Below are 24,161 nucleotides of genomic sequence, written 5' to 3'. Positions count from 1 at the left end.
TACTCAGTGATAATTAAGCTTTCTAATAGTAAAAGAATTTTTAATATCGGCCCAGTAGTTTTTGAGTTTATCCGTTACATACTAATGTTAGAAAATCTATAGTCTTTTTCTTATAAAGCTTGAAATGGAGTGATATTGTTACAAGAGAGAGAATAAATTTACAGACGGGAAAGAGATCACAATCCTTTTAAAGTTGTATGTATTGGAATAACTCAAAAACTATTAGACCGATTTAAAAAAATCTTTCACTATTAAAAAGCTACGTTATCACTGAATAACATTTTTATTATTTTTAAATTTACGCGGGCGAATTCGCGAGCGACAGCTAGTAATTTATAAAGTTAATTAGTGTGTATCTTAGGACTAGCTGTTGCTTTTGTTTTAAAATTTTATTTTATTGTTTACATGTGTCAAGTTATCATGTCAAAATGACATGACATGATCACAAAGCATGGTAACCTTGCTTCTTTGATGTTGGCAGCAACTTATGGTTTCTTTCCCACATTAGGATTTTTATCCAAAATATTTACCCCCTAAGTTTAATTGCGTGAAAATATATAGCCTAAAGCGTGACGTAAGTTATTCAAAAATATGTTGTAATTGCTGACATCTTAGGCAACAAAGAAGTGTGTGTTTACGGTTTATTATAATAGTATAGAAGTATAGGTTACGTCCATCTTGAGATTGCAACAAGATAAATATGGGTGTGGTCCACATATCAACTTAATATGGTAAACTATTTTATTGGTACACGTATTGATTATGTATATCTAGGGCTGTACATTTTACCTGATTCGTGTATTTAAGCGTCGGCTTGACTATGGCTTAGACACCCCTAACTTGGGTACTCGAGACCCTTAGTGGGGACAAGTAAGCTATTGATGGACAGATTTTGACGAGTGAGATATCATTTACTGGTTTTTTTATACAATAATGTGGAAAACGAGCAAGCGGCCACCTGAATCCGCCAAAGTGGCGAAGCGACCGCTGGTCATAGACATTCGCAATTGCTGATGCGTTGCCTACCCTTAATTGACGGAGGAGGCGCACTTTTAGAGGACATTTCCCCTTCAAATGCGTCTCCTTCACCGTTAAATCCACTTTCCCATCTAATACTTGCTTTATAAGAAATGGGTGGACCGAGAAAGGGACTAAAATTAGGCCTCCAGTACCACACTCATCAGTCTGTACGCGGAATTGCTTCCACTTGACGCCTGTCTTCTGTGTGGTTGTAACTGGGGGCGAGCTGGACCTACAGTGCTAAGATGTAAAAGCGGGCTCTACCACTGTTGATGTATTATATTGAATCCATCTTAGCTTCGCTACGTAAGAGTTTATAATTTGATAAATGTCCAAATTTTAATGCATTTTTGTGATGGCCTTATCATTTAGGAATTTTTAAAATCGGGCCAGCTTTTGAGTTATTTCAATACCTACAAAATGCATACATATAAAAAATATAGGGGAAATAATTATTTTGACAACCCTATACTAAGTCTCCCCATACGTTTGTATAGCAACGCACACCTGCCTTAAACGAATACTAACTATTTAACGGATATATGTTCAGTAATACGCTAGACAGAGATGCAAGATGTTTAGCCGCATGTTAGAAAGAGACGGGTGTTCTATGCTTAAGTGGTTGGTATTTGAAATTTTCTAATTAATTCCTTTTGATAATAAAGTCGTTGCTGACTTTGTTGTACAAGGCTAAGCGCATATTGAACTTTATACATTTATTATTTGTATACTAGGTCTCGCCCGCGACTTCGTCCGCGTGTAATTAAAAAAAAACCAAAGAGTGTGTAGCCTTTGTGTTCTTCCAGACTATCCTCTACATCTATACCTAATTTCATCGAAATCCGTTCAGTAGTTTAGGCTACAAACTCTAACCAATATCCATCCATCTAAATTTTCGTATTTATAATATTAGTATGAAGTATGACTAGTATGATACGTGCGTTTTTTTATATTTTGTACTTTAAATTACTCAAACACAGTACATTAATGAAAAATGAATATAAATTGGATTAGTCGTTACCGAGATTATCACACACTAGCTGTTCCCCTGCGACTTCATCCGCATAAAATTATGAAAATATTATTTTTTGTTTACATGTGTCAAATAATCAATGGCAAATGTCAAAATACCAATTACCTTACTATGGTAATTTTGTTTTCTTGATGTTGGCAGCAACTTATGGTCTCTTTCCCACATTATGGTTTTTATCCAAAATATTTACCCCCTAAGTTTAATGGCGTGAAAATATATAGCCTAAAGCGTGACGTAAGTGTGCGGCTTTTTATTACAAAAAGAATTATTCAAAAATATGCTGTAATTGCTGACATCTCAGTCAACAAACAAGTGTGTGTTTACGCTTTATTATAATAGTATAGACAAACACACAGACAAACAGACAACAATGTTAATGAAGTTTTCAAATCTTTACCATTAATATAGGCTTCTTATAATAGTTTTTATATTCCTCACATAGAAACTTATAAGACATTGCACTCACGGAAATGCTAAAGTTTGAATTGTAAGTATGAATGTCTGTAACCAAGTAACACCAGAGTTCACTAAAATTACGAAGCGACTGTTTCTCATAGACGTTCGCATTTGTAGATGCGTTGCTTTTAATTAAAAGCAGAGGGGACGCAAAAGGCGATGTATCCTCTAACTATACGTCCCATCCCCTGTTTTATCTATTTCCCCTTCCCATCCCTTGTACGGAAATACTGGAAAAAGGAGCACTAAAGTTAGGTTAAAATATAATTTCATATGTTACTTAGATTATTTAAAATTTGGATTTCATTGTATTTCTTGATACTGTTTTCTAGCTAAGTATGCGTCAACCTTAACATTTGTTTCCACGTATCGATTAAATTTATTTTAACACCGGTTGTTTCGATGTTGCGTTAATTATAAATATTAACAAACTAATGATTATGAAACTAAACCTGCTTAAGGTTTAGTTTCATAATCATTTTTTTTTTCGCTGGGAAAATGCATTTACGCATTCCCCCCCGTTACCAGGGTTTGGTATGTGGGACTCGCCGGCCACAGAAGAAAATGGCCGGAATACCCACTAAAAACCCAGCGGTGTTCCTCCTATCCGAAATTATCACTAACCTAGTTATATTCGGATAGCAAAATATTGTTTTTTTTTTTTACTCACCACTGGCTGATAGAGGCTCAGATAGCCTAAAAATGACGTCACTGTCAGATTAACAAAATCCGATATTTCTATCGCATGTTTTACACGTTGGATTGTTATCTGACAATTAACAATTTGTTGGGACAAGCCTTAACATTTGTAAGAACATTTTAAAAGACAATATTTCTACAAAGTTGTATAGATGATAGTTTAATTGAAAACTAAATCCAAACGGTCAAGTCGATTTTGCTTCTCTTTCTCCAGTTTGAATGTGATAGCTCACCAGTAGGTCTAGAAAGAGATAGCATGAACGTTTATGATTAATAAGATACGGGTGATAATCCCATCTGGAGAACGAAATATGTCTCCCGACCCCACTTAATCTTTGATAATTTTTAGTCTATGGTTTACATAGTCTATGACGATTTTTTTCATATTTAACTCAACCTTTACGTGTATTATGTAATCTTTAGACACTTTCGATCGTTTCCCTAGTGTCTATCATGAATATTTGCGTGATGCGAGAATGTATTCGTAACGTTATCGATAAAATTGAGATTTTATGTATTTTTCCCTCGCTGCGCGATTCTAATACAAATTTTGTCGACATAACGAATACGTTCTCACGGATATTCGTGATAAGTACTCTGGTATCGAATTTTAAATATGTAGATAGTGAATTTTGTCATGTATGTGTGTGTCGAGGTCGCCAGACTAGTTATGTTATTTGCAGACGTATCATCTGTTTTTTATAGTTTTAATCTATCCGAGTGTTTTAAAATGAACAGGCGTACACCTTTGACAAAACAATCGCACAACCGTTAGATTGTCGAGGGTTTCGCAGCAAACTGTTTTGCACAACTAAAAATCGAGTAATGTGCACACTTCATTAGCTCATAAGAATCAAAGCGCGACTAAACAGTTGTGAAATAGTTTAGTCAAATGTGTGCTTACGATCTTCATATGAGATGTTAATTTTATATATTGATTTTGAAAGGTAAATGAGGATGCTATTTTGCTGAAGATTTTTAATGTCATAGGTTATTTCTATCAACAAATTAACTAATTTAAAATACCAAATATAGTATTCACATTAATATATTTCCGGATGTTTGTAAGAAAATAAAAATAGCAATAAGAGACAATTATACTAGTAACATTTGTACGTTATGTCGACATCTCTAAAACCCCTTTTTCATTAAAGTAATAGTCGTATAACTTGACTGCGAGGCTTTAGCGTTTATAGTACACTGCCAGTGGAAATCATTCTTAACTACTACTACATCTTACTTCATGTTGTATATTGTAAATGTGAAAGATTGGATGGATGGATGTTTGTTACTGTGTATCTTTAAAATATATAACTTTAAACTGTCGTGGTTTTTACAAATATAATGTTCGTAAGATACGGGTTTTTTTTTTCACACTACCGCATCACTTCAGTCAGCCCGTGAACATAGCGCATGCAACTGTGCCGAAATATCGGGAGCTAAAACAATTCAATCGTGGTAAGGAACCCGTATCTTACGAACATTATATCTTTAAAATGACTCAATTTTATAATTTGTCATAGATGTAGAACATAGTCTGTTATTAGTTTTCTCTTATTAGTTTTAATTACGCATAGAAAAATCGCAGGCAAATGGTAGTCTATACTAATATTATAAAGAAAAAAATGTATTTTTGTATGTATTCGATTCACGTAAAAACTACTGTGCCGATTTTAAAAATTTCTTCACCATTAGAAAGGTAATTTGTATGTGAGTAACATAGGTTATATTTTTTATTATTCTTTTTATTTCACACTGACGAAGCCGCCAGCAACAAATAGTAAATTATGTTTAATGAATTAGCAACCATTCGATAAGTCGTGCCAGTGTCAAAGAGGCTTAACTTCCAGCAATCCCTTCACGCATGCATGAGTATTAAGGTGATCAGATTTATGCAACGCGCGCTTTGCAGGGGAATGACCGTTGTATGACAGATTAAAACAACCAGAGACAGAGTAAGGAACCTATCCTACCCGACAGAGAATAGACAATAGACGTATTTCGAACGTCGAAACAGTGCCAAAATATATAGAGTTTTGGTTGGACAGTTTTGTTAGTCAGGGAATTTAATTCCCTGCCCTTTGTAGGGAAAAATGTAGAGCTCTTTTTTATTGTTAGAAAGAGACAATGCTACTTTATATAGCTATCGTCCGTCAAAACATAAATAACGTATTGTTACTGTCTGAAAGCGCGGGAATATACGTTGTGAAAGGTTTTCTGTTTATGATGTTTTTAAATAAGAAATGACAATAAAGTACATTTAATTGACGTTTTTTTATTAAAAACCCGAACTGATTATTCTATGACAGTTCAGAGAAAGGAATTTATAGTCATCTTGCTTGTTAAAATCGGTTTATGCTGCTGTGTATGGAAGAGGGAACACTTACTGTGCCGACCCTCCGTAAGGGATAAGGGCAAGTTGATGATGGTTTATGCTGGGTAAAGTTTCCGTTTATTTAATCACTAGTTGCTCACGACTTCGTCCACGTGAAATTAATAATATAGCCCATGTTATTCAACGATTACGAAGCTTTTTAATGATGAAAGAATTTTCGAAATTTGTCCAGTAGTTTTTGAGTTATTTCAATACATACAAAAATACTTTATTTTTTCTTTATAAGATTAGTACAGATGGACAGTCACTGGAAATACAAGAACGCACCAATACCAATATTATAAAGAGGATATATTTGTATTTTTATATCTATTTCATTAACGTAAAAACTACTGGGCCGAATTTAAAAATTCTTTCACCATTAAAAAGGTAATTTATCTATGAGTACTATAGGCTAGTTTTTTTTTATTATTTTTTTAATTTGACGCAGACGAAGTCGCTACAAGCAACACCTAGCAAAAATTAAAAGTACGATTGTTCTTTCGCCTAGTAACAACAGCTATCGCAAAATCGTGACTTGTGTGATATTCTTTATTGAAATGCTAGGTGTTACCTGTGACGTCGTCCGCGTGGAGTTTCAAAGTTCAAAACTACGTTCACACATTTTTACAATCATTACAGGATTAATTTAAAATAATAAACACGTACATTCTTAGTACGTATTTAGTTGTATATCTATGCAATCTATCTATGCAAAATCCCAATTTTCGAAACGAAAACAGTTCGGGAGCCGATTTTTTTTTTTTAGTTGCGCTTATAGTTTTTGTCAGTGTTGAGGTTTAGCCCATAAATGCATTTTTTCTCTTTAAATACCATAAATTAAACATAGATTAAGGGAAAAATAAATGTCTTTTAATAGTCTACTAGCTGTTCCCATGCGACTTCATCGGCATAAAATTATTAAAATTTTATTTCATTGTTTACATGTGTCAAATTATCAATTACAAATGTCAAAATGACATGACATGATGACAAATCATGGCAACCTTGCTTCCTTGATGTTGGCAGCAACTTATGGTCTCTTTTCCACATTAGGGTTTTTATCCAAAATATTTACCCCCTAAGTTTAATAGCGTTAAAATATTATAGCCTAAAGCGTGACGCAAGTGTATGGCTTTTTATTAAAATAAGAATTATTGAAAAATATGCTGTAATTGCTGACATCTTAGGCAACAAAGAAGTGTGTGTTTACGCTTTATTATAGTAGTATAGATTGAAAAGAGTGTGTATATCATCATGCCTTTAAGGGTTTATTGTTGCATAACATTCCACGACCATAAACATAGTCAATTTAAAAAGATAGTTTGGCGCGCAACGCGTCGGTCATTCGCGCTCTGAAGGTCACCGCGTAAGTACGCCACTATGTTATTATGTCAGGTATTATCGCGTTGAACGATAATTTAGCTATGAATAGAACGGAATTTATCAAGAAAATGTAGTTTTTTTTATGCAAGTATAGATGGCGTTGTACTATATTTTTAATTATGCAATGTTCTCTCAGGTTTTCTTTTCTACCCGAATAGGAAGGTAATGTTATTGCCGCGTCTTATAGGGTTGTTTTTTGTACCTAACGAGCGTCATCATAAATGACTTATAGCCGGTTTCCCAGCTACGTTTAACCGGTTAGTGTTTTTGGTTCGATAAATTCTGTATGTGACTTGAGTTTTACTCCGTTAAAATTAATTTCAACCTAACACTAATGAATCGCTAAGTAATGACAAAATAAATGGAATAATGGATGATGACGAGTGAGGTGTCATTTGGTTTGTGTTTTTCCCCTGTCATAGGGTATTTTCAGTCAGGTTCTTTTTTTAGTTTTTTTTTTATTTATAGTCACTAAAATCTGATTGATATTATGCGGAAGTGGATGGATGTTTAATCTCCAAAACTGTCTAACGGATCTCGTTCAAATTTGACACAGATGACGTCCGTCCGGACGAAGACGCGGGCAAAATCTAGTTAAGAAATATTTATGTTATAAAAATATAATTTGTCTACTTGTTCTAATAACGTCACTTTACACTACTGTGCTATGTTGAATGACCTTGTAAACCCAATACGTCATATGTTTATATTACGTTTAGTGATAGTGAGATATTTTTAAATTATTATGCAACTTGTGGGCAAATATTTTCTTTGATCACTGCGTTGATGTACATTTCTTGCCCTTGTCATGTAATAGTACAGTCGAGGACGTATATTTTTTGTCGCTTGCGATTTAGTGAATAATTTACTGTCATGTGTATAAGCATTGTGCCAGTAGCTGTTGCCAGTTAGTACATTTTACTGTCATGTATTCCTGTTCTTATGGTGGCTGATTACTGTACAATTGTCGATATTTACTGGGTAGCTAATTTATTTCATTGTACGATCCATTTATCGGTAAATTATTTCGTTTGGCTTGTATAAAGTATTGATCAAATTTCGTTGTTACGTACAAAATGGTATTGAGACTCGAATATCGTCCCCCAAACTTACTAAGCGTATCCCCTACCATTTGCTCTCTTTGTCGAAATGTACATTTAAGTCTTCTCGAATGAATATTACTTGATATTTTATTTTCCATCCTGTTGATGAAGTATTATGTTTTGTTTTTATATAATAAATATAGCCTATGTTATGGCTAAGAAAACTTGTATATTTTTTTTTATATCAAAAGGTGCCAAACGAGCAAGCAGCCACCCAAATCCGCCAAAATGGCGAAGCGACCGCTGCCTGTAGAGATTCATAATAGCGGATGCGTTGCCTACCTTTGATCGACGAAGGAGGAGACGCATATAAAGAGGATATTTCCCCTTATGCGTCTCCTGCACCATCAAATCCACGTTCCCTTCCCATCCTTTTCTAAAATGGTGGGAAGGAAAAGGGACTAAAGTTAAAATAACACTTATTTAATTTTCTTTTTTTTTTTGTTCTCGTTGTCCCTTTTCTTTCTTCAAAGTTTAAATGAACAAAACAAATCGCCCAAAAGTAGCTAACTCATATCGACCGAAATATCTCAATGTCGTGTCTACAATTGCATCACAAATGTCACTACGTGTACTGTAGCATGAATTAAGATAAGAAACACAGAGAATGCATCAAGTAATGTGAATTAATAATGATTCAAAATAAGTGAATTGACAGTATATATGTGGCTAATGGGCTTAAAAATTTGAATATTTCAGACATCAGAGTTTTGATTATTTTACGTTTGCTACAAATACAATATAGCACCATTATATCTTGTACCAATCGGTTAGTTACCTGTTACAATGACAAATATTATACACAAGTGTTAAGAAAATACCGATGTCTCCTTTATATCTCTGCGTCATTGTAATTCTAGCGTAAACAAGTCGAGAACAAACGATTGTACCAATAGTCGACTCACGAACGTCTATTCACCGGATTGTAATAGCTGAATACACAGGTTATGAATTCATCAATGAAGCACACGTTTCAGACGGCCGTGGTATATTCTTTACTGTTTGATCGCGCAAAACCTTTTTGCAAATACAGAAAGTTTGAATACGTAATCTGTACTTCTATACTTACTAATAAGGTTAAAAGGAAAGATTTGTATTTTTGGATGTTTGTATGTATTGAAATAACTCAAAAACTACTGGACCTTACAAAAATTATTACGCCATAAAAAAACTATGTTATCACTGGGTAACATAGGCCGTTTTAACTATATTTATTAATTTCACGCGGGCATATTCGCGAGCAACAGCTAGTAGTTCATATAGGCGGATTGCTCTAAAGATTAGGTTTTGTCAATTTTGAGTTTGACTCGGTAATTTACATAACCTAGGTTGCTAGTATTAAAATTGTTTTAAATTAGTCATCGTTACTCAAAACAAAAATCAACGATAGAAACCGTAATTCGATAAACGCGAACTTGATTACCGTTTTCGTAATGCCGAATAGAAATCAATTTACGAGTTAATTTTATTTCATCCGAGCATAAAAATACAAAACATCAGCCACTTTACGAGGCGACGGCTTTTGATAAATGCAACAAATACCACCTATCGAGGCACCGTATGAAATAATTCCACTTCAACTGAACGATAAAGACGATAAGCGCGTATCGAAGTATGGGAAATGGCAAATACGCTACGTAACAGAGTTAGTGGTAATTAAAATAAATTGTAACTTACCGTAAAATACGACTGCCGTGACGCTTTTATTAGAACATTTTGGAGTGTCTTAAGTCAAAGAGAATTAAAGTGATGTCAGTTCGCTATACATATGTCGTGGTAGTATAGTTCTAGGGTCACGTGAAACATCATTATACGTATCTTCCTGTGAATGGTAATGACACATTTTTTTCAAAAAACTTACACTGTTTAAAATGTATTAGCGTTAGTTGATATTGTTTTATCAAATATAGAGCATAGATAACTGATTATACTTACATCATGTATCATTTATCAATGTAGATCTTTTACTCTGTAATTTGCAGATAATATTTAGCTTTTGACATAAGAGTCAATATCTTTGACATTGCACACTATATGCTAAACATAAAAATAGGAATTAGAATAGAATCATCTGTCCTTTTGTTTTGTAAGTTCCTATTACTATGTATAAAATATTAAATTTTTCTTTAGTGCGCACAACTGAAAGCGTAGAAAGGGTAGGCAGAAATTACGCATTTACATTTGGCGCAACAACTTTAGTACGCAATCCGATCAATAATCTTATAGACGCTGATATTTGAACTTCAGCAATGCAGTTACTTTAAGAATTAGACGTACATTGTATTAGTTGAGTCTTCTTGTCTAAACCTAACGGTTCGTCAACGACCCACTGCAATTTTTTAAATGAACAGCTTTGAACTGTTGAAACATCTTAAATGTTGATGAAGAAATAGCTAGTTATTTTCGGTTAACAGTTTACTTTATGACGTTCTATACCTGTCAATTTTTTGGATCCAAATATAACTGTGTTGAAATCTCGAAATATGCAACAAAAATAAGTCATTATTTTTCTAGTTAAAAACCTTGACTTTCTCCAATCTGATATGAAAGTGAAAGATACGTGCGTAAGCAATGGAAATATCAAGCTTATATCAATATAATTACATAAATTAAATGTGAATTATAATACTCGAAGGCCGCGTGACGTTCGCGAATCGCTCGAGAAACTCGACCTTGGTTGGGACCACCGGTTGGGTGCGAGTGAGATAGATGCGTGATGTAGTGTAGCTACAATTTTTAGATTATATTTTGGGATTCTTCGATAAAATGTTTACATTGTATTTTTTTCTTTTATCTGTAAATTCGTTAAGTCACTGCAGTGTTTAAGTTTTAAAACAAACAATTATTTTTTCTGTTGATAACGTTGTCCATTTTAATTGCGTATTATTTTTGTAAGCACATAAGACTATTGATTTTAAATACAAAATATAATTAAGTTTTCACTTTATAATTAGTTATTGATAAATGTTAGTTTTATTTCGCTTGGGACTAATTTTGTAAAAAACATCTGTTGGTCACCCTATTAAAAGTCGAAACGTGGTAAACGCGTCGGCTAGCGAGCGCATGCGTTGGATTTTGAGGTTATATTCTGTGCGGTGTTTAACATGGCTACAAAACTAAATACGTCTTAAAAAGTAAAAACCTATAAGTTGTGTAAAAACAGTGCCGTTTATTTGTACACTGTGATTTGTTTGTGTTATTTACAAGGGCGTTTGTGTCTGTTGTTTTTTTAATTGTTTTAATACCGGCGTGAAGTTTACGTCATTTTAAAACATTTAATTTTTACCTTTTTAATAATGAATTAATTAGTGTTTGTTTTTTACATATTAGCTTGGTATTTATTGCATTAATATGTTGCCGAACCATATGCGCAATATTTGACCGTATAACCTTACTTTTATCTTATGTCTGGTTGTTTTCGGACAATCGATTTTAATCACGTAAATTATTGTTAAATTTATAATTTACTAACTTGTTAGAACTAGAAATTATGTTTTTATGTATATGATACAGATGTTCATTTATAGAATGTGTTTCCCTTGCTTTCATATGTGATATTGTTATCTCGTTGCGTTATACGGAAAAACAAGGATGGAAATATATTTATAAAACGGTTATAAAACCCACGTTAATAAATATGGATTTTCCCCCTTGCATTTATACACTAGGGGTAAGTGAAATCATAGAATTTCTTAGTAATGTGTTATACTATTAATAAAGACGTAACTAGCCTGGGTTTCAGATAAATTAATCAATAAATTAGTCCACTTTCTAATAGACTACCTCTTGGTTACTTTTTCCGCGCGGACATTTCCAGCGCGGCTTTATCCGCATGAAATTATAAAAATTTTATTTTATTGTTTACATTTGTCAATTTCTCAATTGCAAATGTCAAAATTACCGTTACCATAATGATCTTGCTTCCTTAATGTTGGCAACTTGTAGTTTATGGTTCCTTTCCCACATGAAGGTTTTTTTCGTAATAGCGTGAAAATATATAGCCTAAAGCGTGTCGTAAGTTTAGGGCTTTTTATTAAAGAAAGAATTATTCAAAAGATGCTGTGTTGCCGACATTCTGCGCCACTAAGTTGTGTGTGTTTACGCTTTATTATATTAGTAAAGAAGATTTTCTGAATACATATGTTTGCAATTAAAATGTCTGAGAATGCGGGTCTTAAATGATGTTATTTATACTGTAAATTATCAAATCAAAGATTAAAAAAAGATACAGCACAGCTTTATTCACCTTTTTCTTTTAATATCTAGTTAATAAAAGTTTCTTTAAAACCTTGTGGACCGGATCGCAGACGCTTCCGTGTTCTAAATGCCAACGGCATTCTAGTAAATAATGGTGATATTATGTATATTGTTGTCAGGCGATGTATGTCGTACGTTGACATGACCTGGACAGGATCTTGACTTTAGAAGGTCAAAGATGAGACTTGTTCTACTGTCTACTATAGGTAGTGTGTAAATCACCTTTAAACCGGTTCAAATCCGCTCGCAGATGTGAACAGTTGAGCTACGGCTCAACAACAACGTATATGCTATAACGAGCCGCGAATTGTCCAATGACTCTCACCTCTGAGCTGATCTGTGAGCCGGTTCACTTATCTGTGGGTTTTTGAGTTATTTATGTTTACTGTGTAGTATAGACTTTGTCACATGTCTCGTAAGCTCGGAATATTGTACGAGTCGCTCTGCGTAAGATCATTGTAGATACGACGTAGGCACTGCGCAGCGTTGACCTTAAACTGATAATATATTTGAATAGATGTATACCCTTCTAATTGGTATGTAAAGAAGATTAGTTTCGTTTTTACGTTCTGAATCAAATGCTACACAACTTTTTGTTATAAGAAAGTTTGACAAATATTAGTTTATAGTGGTTTTTGAGTTCTCGCTCTCTCTATGGGTGTAAAATGTGTGTGTCACGCCAAAACTACTAGGTCTTTCACTTATAAAATGTATGATTCTTTTATAGTTGACTAACTTAGAATGAATTAAATCAAAAATGATATAAACAGTGCAAAGTGTACAAAAGTGTAATAATGCCGCACTAAAGTGTAAAGTGTACGAAGTGTAAGTGCAAGAGTCGAGATGACGGCGGGTGTTGCGACTAGAAGGAAGTCGAAGTCGAGACGGTGTTGGGCGAAGATCGAAAATGAAGCGCAGGTGTAGATGATTAGCGTTTTTATATTGATATCCATTTGATTATCCAATATCCATTGAACCCAATGGATATTCCAAAGTTATGTCGCAATTTTACTCCAGATTTATTTGCGTACAAGCGCGCAAACCTTGATCGCGCATAATATTTGAATCTTGTTATATTCTAATCATAGATTTGAAATGCGTTAACATACAAATGGGCAAGTTTATCTGTCCCGGTGAGACACTATCGCTTCGGCTAGACAATATGATAGACAGAAGTAGTCAAGGATCATTGGTATTAGGGAGATAGTGTTTTATTAGTTTTATACTTTCACTTTTACCAGGTCAGAGAAGTTTGTCGTACTATACAAGAGCATTTACATCTCTAACTCAGACAGCCCAGGGCGCTGTATTCGCATAAAAGGGCGCATTTCGTATGGGTTTGAATCTCGCCCAGAGCGCTACTAATGTTACAATCAGCTTTGATCTAACTAACTTTGTCATTTTTGTCTTCAGGCTTCAGACTTCACGGATATCGGTGACTGGCCCACACTAGGCGCTGCTACCGGCGCCGCTCGCTGTCACTCCACGCCGCCCCCACATGATGCGGACTCTTCGCATCATAATGGAAATGCGGTGTGTATTGTATATCTATACTAATATTATAAAGCGAAAAGATTTGTACTTTTGTATGTATTTGATTCACGTAAACATTACTGGACCGATATTAAAAAATTCTATCAACATTAGTAAGGTCATTTATCAGTGAGTAACATAGGCAAATTTTGTTTATTATTTCTTAATTAGATGTGGATCAAGTCGCGAGCTACAGCTAGAATTACATAAAGACAGAATTTCCAAACAATGCCACTCAACATTTTTAATCTAGCTTCTGTGAGACTTCTTCTATGCGGAAAAAGAAATTTTGTAATAATTATAGCCTATGTTACTCAGTTATAAATTAGCTTTATAGTGGTGAAAAAACAAACATCCCATACTAATTTAACGCTAAGTTTCGCCCGCGACTCCGTTCGCGTGGAATTAAAAGTGGGTAGCCTATGTGTTCTTCCAGACTATTCTCTACATCTATACCAAATTTCATCGAATTCCGTTAAGGCGTTTAAGCTACAAACATCCATCCATCCATCTAAATTTTCGCATTTGTAATATTTAAGATTAAAATAGATGGCGCTTTTGCAAATTTAAATTAATGCTATATTTAACTATTTTAAGATATATTTGTAAAATATGATGGTAAATGATTTCAGGACCAGGAGAGGAAGCCTCCAGAGGAGCAGACAAAGACGGAGAAGGTGGAGATTCAACACAACCACCAGCCCCATAACGACAAACACCACGACAAAATGGACAAGAACAAAACTGGCACAGGTAATTTGTTAAATTGTCACTAAGGGATTAGTTCCATTTATATGCAACTAGTTTTCGCCCGCGACTCTGCCCGCGTGGAATTAAAAAAAATATATGCCTATGTATTCTACTTCAGTGACTCTAAGTCTATGCCAAATTTCATCAAAATTCGTTCAGTATTTTGAGCTTCAAACTCTAACATCCATCCATCCATCCAAACTTTCGCATTTATCTATAATATTAGTAAGATTGAAGTTCTAGTAAATAAAAAAAATAACATGTTTTGTAAGTTAATTCTCCACTTTAATTTCTTGTTCTTTGAAATTTCCTTTTTTCTATACTTTTATACTGAAATAATAAAGCGTAAACACACGCTCCTTTGTTATGTGGAATATCAGCAATCATAGTATATTTTTAAATAGCCATAGTCAACCACGCTGCACTGCGGGTTGAGTTCACACATATATTTTGAATTTCTTCACCTATATGTGCAGGCATCACGATGTTTACCTTCACCGTAAGAACGTCAGGTAAATGTACATATGTTAAATTCGAAAAAATCGAAAATCACATTGGTACATCGGGATTCGAACCCAAGACCTGTAGATAAAAAGTCAAGTGCTTATACCACTGAGCCACCGACACTCGTCAATAGGAATCAATAGGATTAATTCGACAGTGGTAGAGCCCGCTTTAACATCTTCGCATGTGGCGGCTCGCTTCAGCTATACCATGACCACACAGAAGACAGGCGTGAAGTGAAAGCAATTCCGCGTGCAGTCTGATGAGTGTGGTAGCTGAGGCCTAAATTTAGACCCTTTTCCTTTCCATGCTTTTCTGAAGAGGAAAGTATGGGAAGGAAAAATGGATTAGATAGCAGAGGAGACGTACAGGAAGGAGAAATATCCTGTTTATGTGCTTCTTCTCTTCTCTCAGTTTAGGGTAGACAACGCATTTGCAATTGCAGATGTCCGTTGGCAGCTAACTCTATGGTCGCTTGCTCGTTTGCCGCCTTATGTTATAAAAAAAATAATGATTATCTTTGTTCCAGGTGCAGGGAAAGGAAGCAGTAAATCAGGCAAACACAAATGGGTCCCTCTGGATATAGATGTGAAAGCACCCAGACCTGGCAAGCATGGTCCACTTCACTCGCACAGGAATGATAATGGTAAGTAACAAAAATACAAATAACTTACACTATGTGGTACAAACAGTGATTGATTTTAACAGTGGTAGTGCCCGCTTTAACATGTTAGCACTGCAGGGCTCGCCCCCAGTAATACCACGACCGCACAGAAGACAACCGTCAAATGGAAACAATTCCGTGTACAGTCTGATGAGTGTGGTGCCGGAGGCCTAATTTAAGTCCCTTTCTCTTTACCACCCTTTTCTTATAAGAAGAGGTTGGGAAGAGGAAGTGGATTTGACGGCGGAGGAGATGCATAGGAAGGGGAAATATCCTCGTTATGTGCGTCTCCTCCGTTTTATAAGGGTAGGCAACACATCTGCAATTGCGGATGTTTATGGGCAACGGTCGCTTCGCCATTTTGGCGGTTTCAGGTGGCCGCTTGCTCGTTTGCCACCTTATGTTATAAAAAAAAAATATAGAACTTTAATGTTCACAATGTAATGCCTACTCACTCTCAAAAGATTTACGTGAAGTGGAAGTAATTCCTTACAGTCTAAATGTGTGTAGGAGGACTAATTTTTGTCTTCTCCCATTCTACTCTTTTCTTATAAAGGATGGGAAAGGAAATTATTTTTGATGGTGGAAATGGAAAGAGAAGATATCTTTATGTGCGTCTCTTCCGAATTAACCATTAAATAATTAAAGTTTTTAATTTGAAACCAGGGTTTAAAAATCGCTTTGGTCACCTACAATCGATTCTATAGCTGTTCCCATGCAACTTCATCTGCATGAAATTATAAAAAAAAAATTTGATAGGTAAACAACCTTTGTCAAATTATCAATTACAAATGTCAAAATGACATGACATGATGACAATCTTGCTTCCTTGATTGGCAGCAACTTATGGTCTCTTTACCACATTAGGGTTTTTATCCAAGTTTTACTCCTTAAGTTTAATGGCGTGAAATTATATATAGCCTAAAGCGTGACTTAAGTGTAGGGCTTTTTATTAAAAAAAGAATTATTCAAATATATGTTGTAATTGTACATGTTAGGCAACAAAGAAGTGTGTGTTTACGCTTTATTATAATAGTATAGATAAGGATGAATACATGTTACCTTTCACTGATAATCTTCAAGTTAGAAAACAAAAAGGAGCATATCACAAAAATGTATGAAAATGTCGTTTTGATTTTTTTACTATTTTTCCACCTTTAGTTAAAAATACAGTAAAGGGTACCCTTTACTTATACATTTTGCAATTCAATTATAAAAATCAGGCTTTTAAGATATATGTAGATAAATGTAAGAGAGGTATGATTACCATCATAATTATTCCATTGTCTGCCTACCCCTCTGAGATATGAGCTTGAATTATTATTGTTGTAAGTCTAGTACTATCTTCCAGGTGTCCTAGGAATCCTATCTCGGGCACCGGTTACACAAATGTCAGGTACAGATTAAAAAAGATGGCAGTAGATTGTAAATAGAGTTTATATTTTAAATGTATTGTAGTTAGTACAAAGTATTTGTTAATTTTTCTGTCTAAACACATGTATAATAAAATTTGTTAGAAAATAGAGCACAATGTAAATAAATTGACTTTACAGACAAGTTTGTATAAATTAAATACTGAATACAAAATAAATCCATCTTACTTGTCTTACTCATATAAATGCGAAAGTTTAGATGTATGGATGTTTGTTAGTGGTAAAACTGAATAGATCTTGATGGAAGTCATAGATGTAGAGGATGGTCTGGAAGAACACATAGGATACTCTTCCTATTTATTCGATGCTGATAAAGTCACGGGCTAGTTGACAATAAATAAATAAATGAATAAATCATACTAATATTATAAATGCGAAAGATTAGATGGATGTTTGTTAGAGTTTGTAGCCTAAACTGTTTAATGGATCTCGATGAAATTTGACATATATGTAGAGAATAGTCTAGAACACATAGGCTACTTACATTTTTTTTATAAAACGAGGACGGAGTCACGGGCGAAAGCTAGTAAATAAATAAATTCGTTTATTTGAAAAATACCTTTACAAAAGTTTTAAACAGTTGTTGGAGCATCCTTTTAAGTATAAAATACCTGTGACAGGATACTCCGTTCTTCCATAACATAAATTACACTTAATAATTTAAATAACACTTCAACCATACAATGAAACAATTTAGGAAAAAGAAATTAACAAATCATGTGTGTAGAAGTGTTCAGTGGTTCTGTGAGTCATTATAGGTGTTCGCTTTCGTCATCATCATCATCACCAACTCACTATATGTCCCCACCGAGGGGCTCGGAGTCTACCCTAATAAAGGGTGACTAGGCCATAGTCAACCACATGTTTGCTTTGAATGTACGAAAATAAGGACCAGTTCACACTGTGTGCAATTAAAATTTATTTTAAATATATTTTTATTTTAATTTTATGTGTACCATATTTATGCACGGGCGTTATTAATGTGGATTTGTATGCATGAGTGTGTATGTGTGTATGTGTGGGTGAATAAAGAAATGAATAATAACATGATACTAATATTTTAAATGCTAAAGTTTAGATGGATGTTTGTTAGAGTTTGTAGATTCAACTGCTGAATGGATCTCGATGGAAGTCATAGATGAAGAGGATAGTCTGGAAGAACACATAGGGTTTTTTTTTAAATTCCATGCTGACAGAGTCACATGCTAAAGCTAGTAGACAATCATACTTCATACTAATATTATAAATGCGAATGTTTAGATGGATGGATGGATGGATGGATGGATGGATGGATGCATGGATCTTTGTTTGAGTTTGTAGCCTAACCGGCTAAACGGATTTCGATGAAATTTAGCATAGATGTAGAATATAGTTTGGAAGAACACATAGGCTTTTCACTTTTGTTTTTTTCAATACCACGCGGACGGAGTCGCGGGCGAAAGCTAGTATATTATATGTGTATTTCTCATTTTTGTTGGATTTGATTATACAATGTTTTAGAAAGAATTTCACTATATGTTTTTAGACAACACGTTTTTAGTAAATCACGATTAAGTTTTTCTTTCGTAGTTTTAAAATTTATTATTGATTTGTTAGATGTAAATATTGTATGTTCTTGTTTCTTATTTTTTAATTTACTTCTGTGTACTTTATGTAGTTTTTTCCACTTTTGTGTAGTTGAATACTATATTATTGATAACTGTTATGTAGTTTTTGGTAATTATAAATAGCACAGTATTTAGTATTTGTTGTTACTTTTTATGTTAGCAATCATGATGGGATATTTTGTTACCAGTGTTTAAACACTTTCAAGGCGATTATTAAAATTGTTAAATATGATATACAAGATGGAAATTTGGCACCACTTTCTTTATTTTTCATAGATTAAAAAAACGATCTACCCATAAATTTAACTTAACTAAATTGTAAATTGTCTGATAGGCAACGCATCTGCAATTGCGGATGTCTATGGGCAGCGGTCGCTTCGCCATTTTGGCGGATTCAGGGGGCCGCTTGCTCGTTTGCCACCTTATGTTATAAAAAAAAAACCTTTCACCCAATCCATCCATCTCTTTCTATGTCTACCTCTACCGGTGATAACATTCCAAGGTGTAAAATATGTGCTGTAAATATCGGATATTGGTCCCTTATTAGACAGTGATGTCATTTTTAAGCAATCTGAGCCTCTATCAGCCAGTGTTCGTCTCACCACTAGCTGATAGTCCCTTATGTTTTTATAATTTCAACACAGAATATAATTGTATTCCCATTGTTTCCAGATACGGTATCACTGAACGGTGAGGACCGAGGTCGTATGGGTAACCGCGGTCGGGGCTCCACGAGGGGGCGCGGCGGGCGCAGGGCTACGCCCCGCCCCGCCTCCGCGCTGCCCCTCCCTCCGCACGCGCTCTACCACCACGAGTTCTCACACCCGGATCTGCCGCAGGTAACTGATAGAACTTGCTAGAAGGATATCTTCACTCATGTTTTTTTTTAACAGTCTTATAATCTTGTCCTTTTTTTTAGTTCAGTTTTAAATGTATATTTTTAATTCCTTATATAAGAGTGTGATTAACTGATTTAAAATATCTACTGAACTAGTTTAGAGAAATGCGTCTGATTTTGATTTTTGTGTATTGGTATTATTGTCATGTAAAAATTTTTTAAGCAACAAAAATTGTATTTTTTATACTTTAAACTTTTAATGACACCAACTTGTTCAAATAATTGAGAAATTTTCGTTGATTTTTTAAAATATCAATTTGTTTTAGCAATATCATTGATTTTATTTTTTGTTTTAATTTATTTTGTTGGTATTTTTATGTGTTTTTTTATTTATTTTATAAACTTGTTTCGCAATATATTTAACAGTTAAAATCAATTATAAGTTGTATTTTCAGGATTATTTTTAATTAATAATATGTGAAAAAAGTTTTAATATGTTTGCGGACAAGAACAAACTTGTTCGTGGTATAGATTTCTTTCTATAATAGAAGGAATTTCTATACCAAAGTTAGGTCAAATCCCAAAATATCCTAAATCTGCTTTATTGGGTCATTTGGTTCATATGTTTTGAGTGCCATGCTTTTTTATTAATATTTATGTTTGTTGAATTATTGTTTATATATATTTAATTTATGGTTTGAATTTTTATTCTAAAACTATGAGGAAAAATTCATTGTTTTTATGTATGTTACCTGTGCATGTTATTAAAATAAAATGTCGTTTGCTCAAGGTTTAAAAACTTGACTTGTAATCTACAAGTCCTGGGTTCGAATGTGTTTATTTTTTGAATTTACCTATATAATTTAACTGAAGTTCTTACGGTGAAGGGAAACATCGTGATGCACATATCGGTGAAGAAATTCAAAGATATGTGTGAAGTCGCAGTGCAGGCTGACTATGGCCTAGTCACTAAGGGTAGGCTCCGAGCCTTAGTGGGCATGTATAGTGATCTGGTGATGTCACATAGGGAACTAAGATACAAACATAACTTCTATAATATACATATAGATAAATGCTTACTAATATATGGCACTCAAAATAAATCAAAATTTCATTACATTTGGTTTCAAAGGTATATTTATATGGGATTTACTAATATTTTTAATAATATAAATGGTGATGTTTTTATCATATCATGCATGATAATGTGTCTCCGGTTAGTAAATAGTATTACAATCTCTTATATGCTGATTTATATAATCTGTGGTTACTATGAGAAATCTCTACAATGTTATTAAAGCACTAGTTGTTCCCGTGCGGCTTCATCCGCATTGAATTACTAAAATGTTATCTTATTGTTTACATTTTTGAAATTACCAATTACCATGAGAAAAGTACAATATTGCTGACATAGACTACTATAGAAAGTTGATTTTTTTTTAAATTCCAAATGACAAAGTCGCAAATAAAACTAGGTGCCAATACATTTAATAAATAAATGTTTACTGGACAAAACTTTAAAAGTAGACGTGAGTAACAGCCCTAATATATTTAGTTATAAAATGTCTGACGAAAGTTTAAATAATTTAATGGACATAACATTTAAAAAAAATTAATTTATCATTTAAATACCACTATGTCTTATCTACTGTATTTTACATGTACATTTAATTATTATAACTTACGCATAGAGGTAAAAGTTTAGGCTATTCTGTCCGTATAAGACATCCCTTCAAGAGTAGAATAAATAGGTATTAACAGGAATTATCAATATGAGATTTCGCATAGTGACGTACAATTTAGCAATATAATCATGTATTAGCTAAGTTTTATAATTGAATTATTTATACAAAAATTAATACCCCCGGAGGCACATACCCGCATACAACCCCCTCCCCTCCCTCCCAGCTGCGAGCTCAAGCTGGCGTGGCGCAGGGCCTGATGCTGCACTACGGGGCGGTGCACGTCGCCCCCCTCGCCCAGGCCTTCTACTACAACGCCCCGCCCTACGGACTAGGCCTGGACCATGCTACCCTCAAGGACCTTATTAAGAAGCAAATGTGAGTTTTTTGTATCATTTAGATTTGAAAGCTTTCTCCCGCGACTTCAAAAGAAAAACAAAGATACATAGCCTATGTGTACTTCTAGACTATCCTCTACATCTATGTAAATTTCATCGAGATCCGTTCAGCAGTTTAGGCTACAACCTCTAACAAACATCCATCCATCCATCTATACTTTCACGTTTATAATATTAGTATGATTTACCAGCTAATTTAATCAAACAACTACATAGGAAAATAGGAAACAGGTGTGGTTTTTTAATATTTTTTTTTCTATTTCCAGCGAGTACTACTTCAGTCCGGATAATTTGGCGCGTGATTTCTTCCTGCGGCGCAAGATGGCGGCGGACGGCACGATACCAGTGACACTGATCGCGTCATTCCACCGCGTGCGCGCGCTCACAGCGGACGTGCAGCTGGTGCTGGACGCGATCCGCGATTCGGATAAACTGCAGCTTATTAACGGATTTAAGGTGAGTTTCACACAACTGTAATGTACAATATATAAAAACTAGCTTTCACCCGCGACTTCGTCCACGTGAAATTAAAAAAATCAAAGGTGAGTACGCTATGTGTCCTTCCAGAGTATCCTCTATCCGCATGAATATGAAAATTTTATTTCATTGTTTACATCTGTCAAATTATCAATTACAAATGTCAAAATAACATGACATTATAAACGTTGGCAATCTTGCTTCCTTGATGTTGGCAGCAACTCTCTTTCCAACATTAGGGTTTTTATCCAAAAGTTTACCCTCTAAGTTTAGTGGCGTTGAAATATATAGCCTAAAGCGTGACTTAAGTGTCTGGCTTTTTATTAATAATGAACTATTCAAAAATATGCTGTATTTGCTGACATCTTCGGCAACAATGAAGTGTGCGTTTACGCTTATAATAGTAAAGATTTGTATTTTACAATATTCCAGGTCCGAACAGCATTTGAACCGACGAAATGGCCGATTCTAGATATAACAAACTCTGACGATACTGAAAGAAACGATAAAAATGAGAAACCAGATGCAAACGATACCGATAAGGATAAGGTGAACGACGTTGACAAGGAACAAAATGAAAACAAAGAGGTTAAAGAAGTAATAGAAGAAAGGGAGAAGATAGAAGAAGCTCCCAGTATAGAAGAGAAGGTGGAGAAAGTGGAGAAAGAGCCCGAAGTTGCTAAGCCGACTGTTGTCGATACTGAAGTAAGTTATAAACATTTGAAAGCATGTGTAGAATTTTTACGAAGCTAAGGGACTGTCCCACCAAATAGTAGATTGTCTGTTAACAATCCAATGTGTGAAATATGTGATGGAAATATCGGATTTTGTTCCCTTATCTGACAGTGAAGTCGTTTTAAGCTATCTGAGCCTTTATCAGCCAGTGGTGGGACAGGCCCTAACTTTTGTCCTTGAATTATAAAAAAAAACTAGTATTATTTATACCTCATGTCAGTCAGTAATATCTCTTTCTACTGGTGAAATTAATTTCAAAATGGCTCAAGTTTTTGAGATTATTCTTTACAAGTTAAAATGATTGTTTTTGCTGTTAATTTTGTGTACCGCTGTGACTTTGTGATCGTGTATGCACTATACGATGACGTCATCCAGCGGTAATAGTGACGCAGCACAACCGAACCTCTAGTGCGTATGCGCTTTGAGGCTCATACGTGTTGCTACATGCTAAATCTTACTAATATTATAAAGGGGAAAGATTTGTATACTTGTATGTTTATATGTATTGTAATAACTCAAAAATTATTGGATTTCTAAAGTACTTTCCCCATTAAAAAGCTATGTTACAAGTGAGTAACATAGGCTATATTTTTTTTATTTCTAAATATCACGCATACTAAGTCGCGAGCTACAGTTAATGCAAAATAATTCAGTAGCTTTTATACAAAACTTCTATATTTGAATTGTATTAGTTTTTTATGATTTTAAATATTAGTTTTTCATATTAAAAGTCGCAATTGTAGATTATTAAATTATATTCGATGACAGCGCCCTCTAAAATGAAAATAATTTTTGATTATAACGATTTGATTATAATCAAAAATTATTTTACCTAAAAATAATTTCTCTTAGCCTCAAAGTTAAATTTATTAGTTTTCTTATACATATTTAAATATTGAAATATAATTTTAAATGATTATAAAATTTATTTAGAAATATATTCAAGCTTGTATCACAGACGGAGTCGACTGTAACCAACGAAGAGAAACCTAAGGATCAAGATGATGCTAAGATAGAAGAAAAGGAACAAACGATAGAGAAGACAGAAGATACTGAACAGAAGGAGGTAGAAGAGAAAGAGAAGCAGAATTCAGAAGATCCTCCACTGCAGTCAGAGAATGAGGAAAAGCCGGGAGAGAAAAAGTGAGTTTATTTGTATTTGAATAGTTTTATTGTATATGAGCATAAATAATTCTCTTATTTTGAGGAGTG

At 34.2% G+C, this 24,161-nt stretch overlaps 1 protein-coding gene across 8 annotated transcripts in view; it reads left to right on the top strand.

Moving 5' to 3' along the window:
* LOC106105930 (la-related protein 1) overlaps positions 1-24,161 on the top strand; it is a 68,339-nt gene that overhangs the window by 24,104 nt on the left and 20,074 nt on the right. For 2 of the 8 annotated variants that reach the window (XM_013286409.1, XM_013286413.1), the window contains exons 2-10: positions 13,056-13,246; positions 13,742-13,861; positions 14,494-14,614; positions 15,645-15,761; positions 19,492-19,658; positions 21,566-21,717; positions 22,004-22,193; positions 22,647-22,919; positions 23,908-24,092. In XM_013286409.1, the coding sequence (XP_013141863.1) occupies positions 13,172-13,246; positions 13,742-13,861; positions 14,494-14,614; positions 15,645-15,761; positions 19,492-19,658; positions 21,566-21,717; positions 22,004-22,193; positions 22,647-22,919; positions 23,908-24,092 (1,400 nt within the window). In that variant the 5' untranslated portion in view covers positions 13,056-13,171. Of the gene's footprint in view, positions 1-11,117; positions 11,288-13,055; positions 13,247-13,741; positions 13,862-14,493; positions 14,615-15,644; positions 15,762-19,491; positions 19,659-21,565; positions 21,718-22,003; positions 22,194-22,646; positions 22,920-23,907; positions 24,093-24,161 lie in introns of those variants that run through there. The other 6 variants (XM_013286406.1, XM_013286405.1, XM_013286411.1 and 3 more) reach the window with 5 other exon arrangements.

This window comes from Papilio polytes, unplaced genomic scaffold, assembly GCF_000836215.1.
Source record: "Papilio polytes unplaced genomic scaffold, Ppol_1.0 DF822622.1, whole genome shotgun sequence".
NCBI classification, from domain to species: domain Eukaryota; kingdom Metazoa; phylum Arthropoda; class Insecta; order Lepidoptera; family Papilionidae; genus Papilio; species Papilio polytes.
This window is presented reverse-complemented; position numbering and strand designations above follow the sequence as displayed.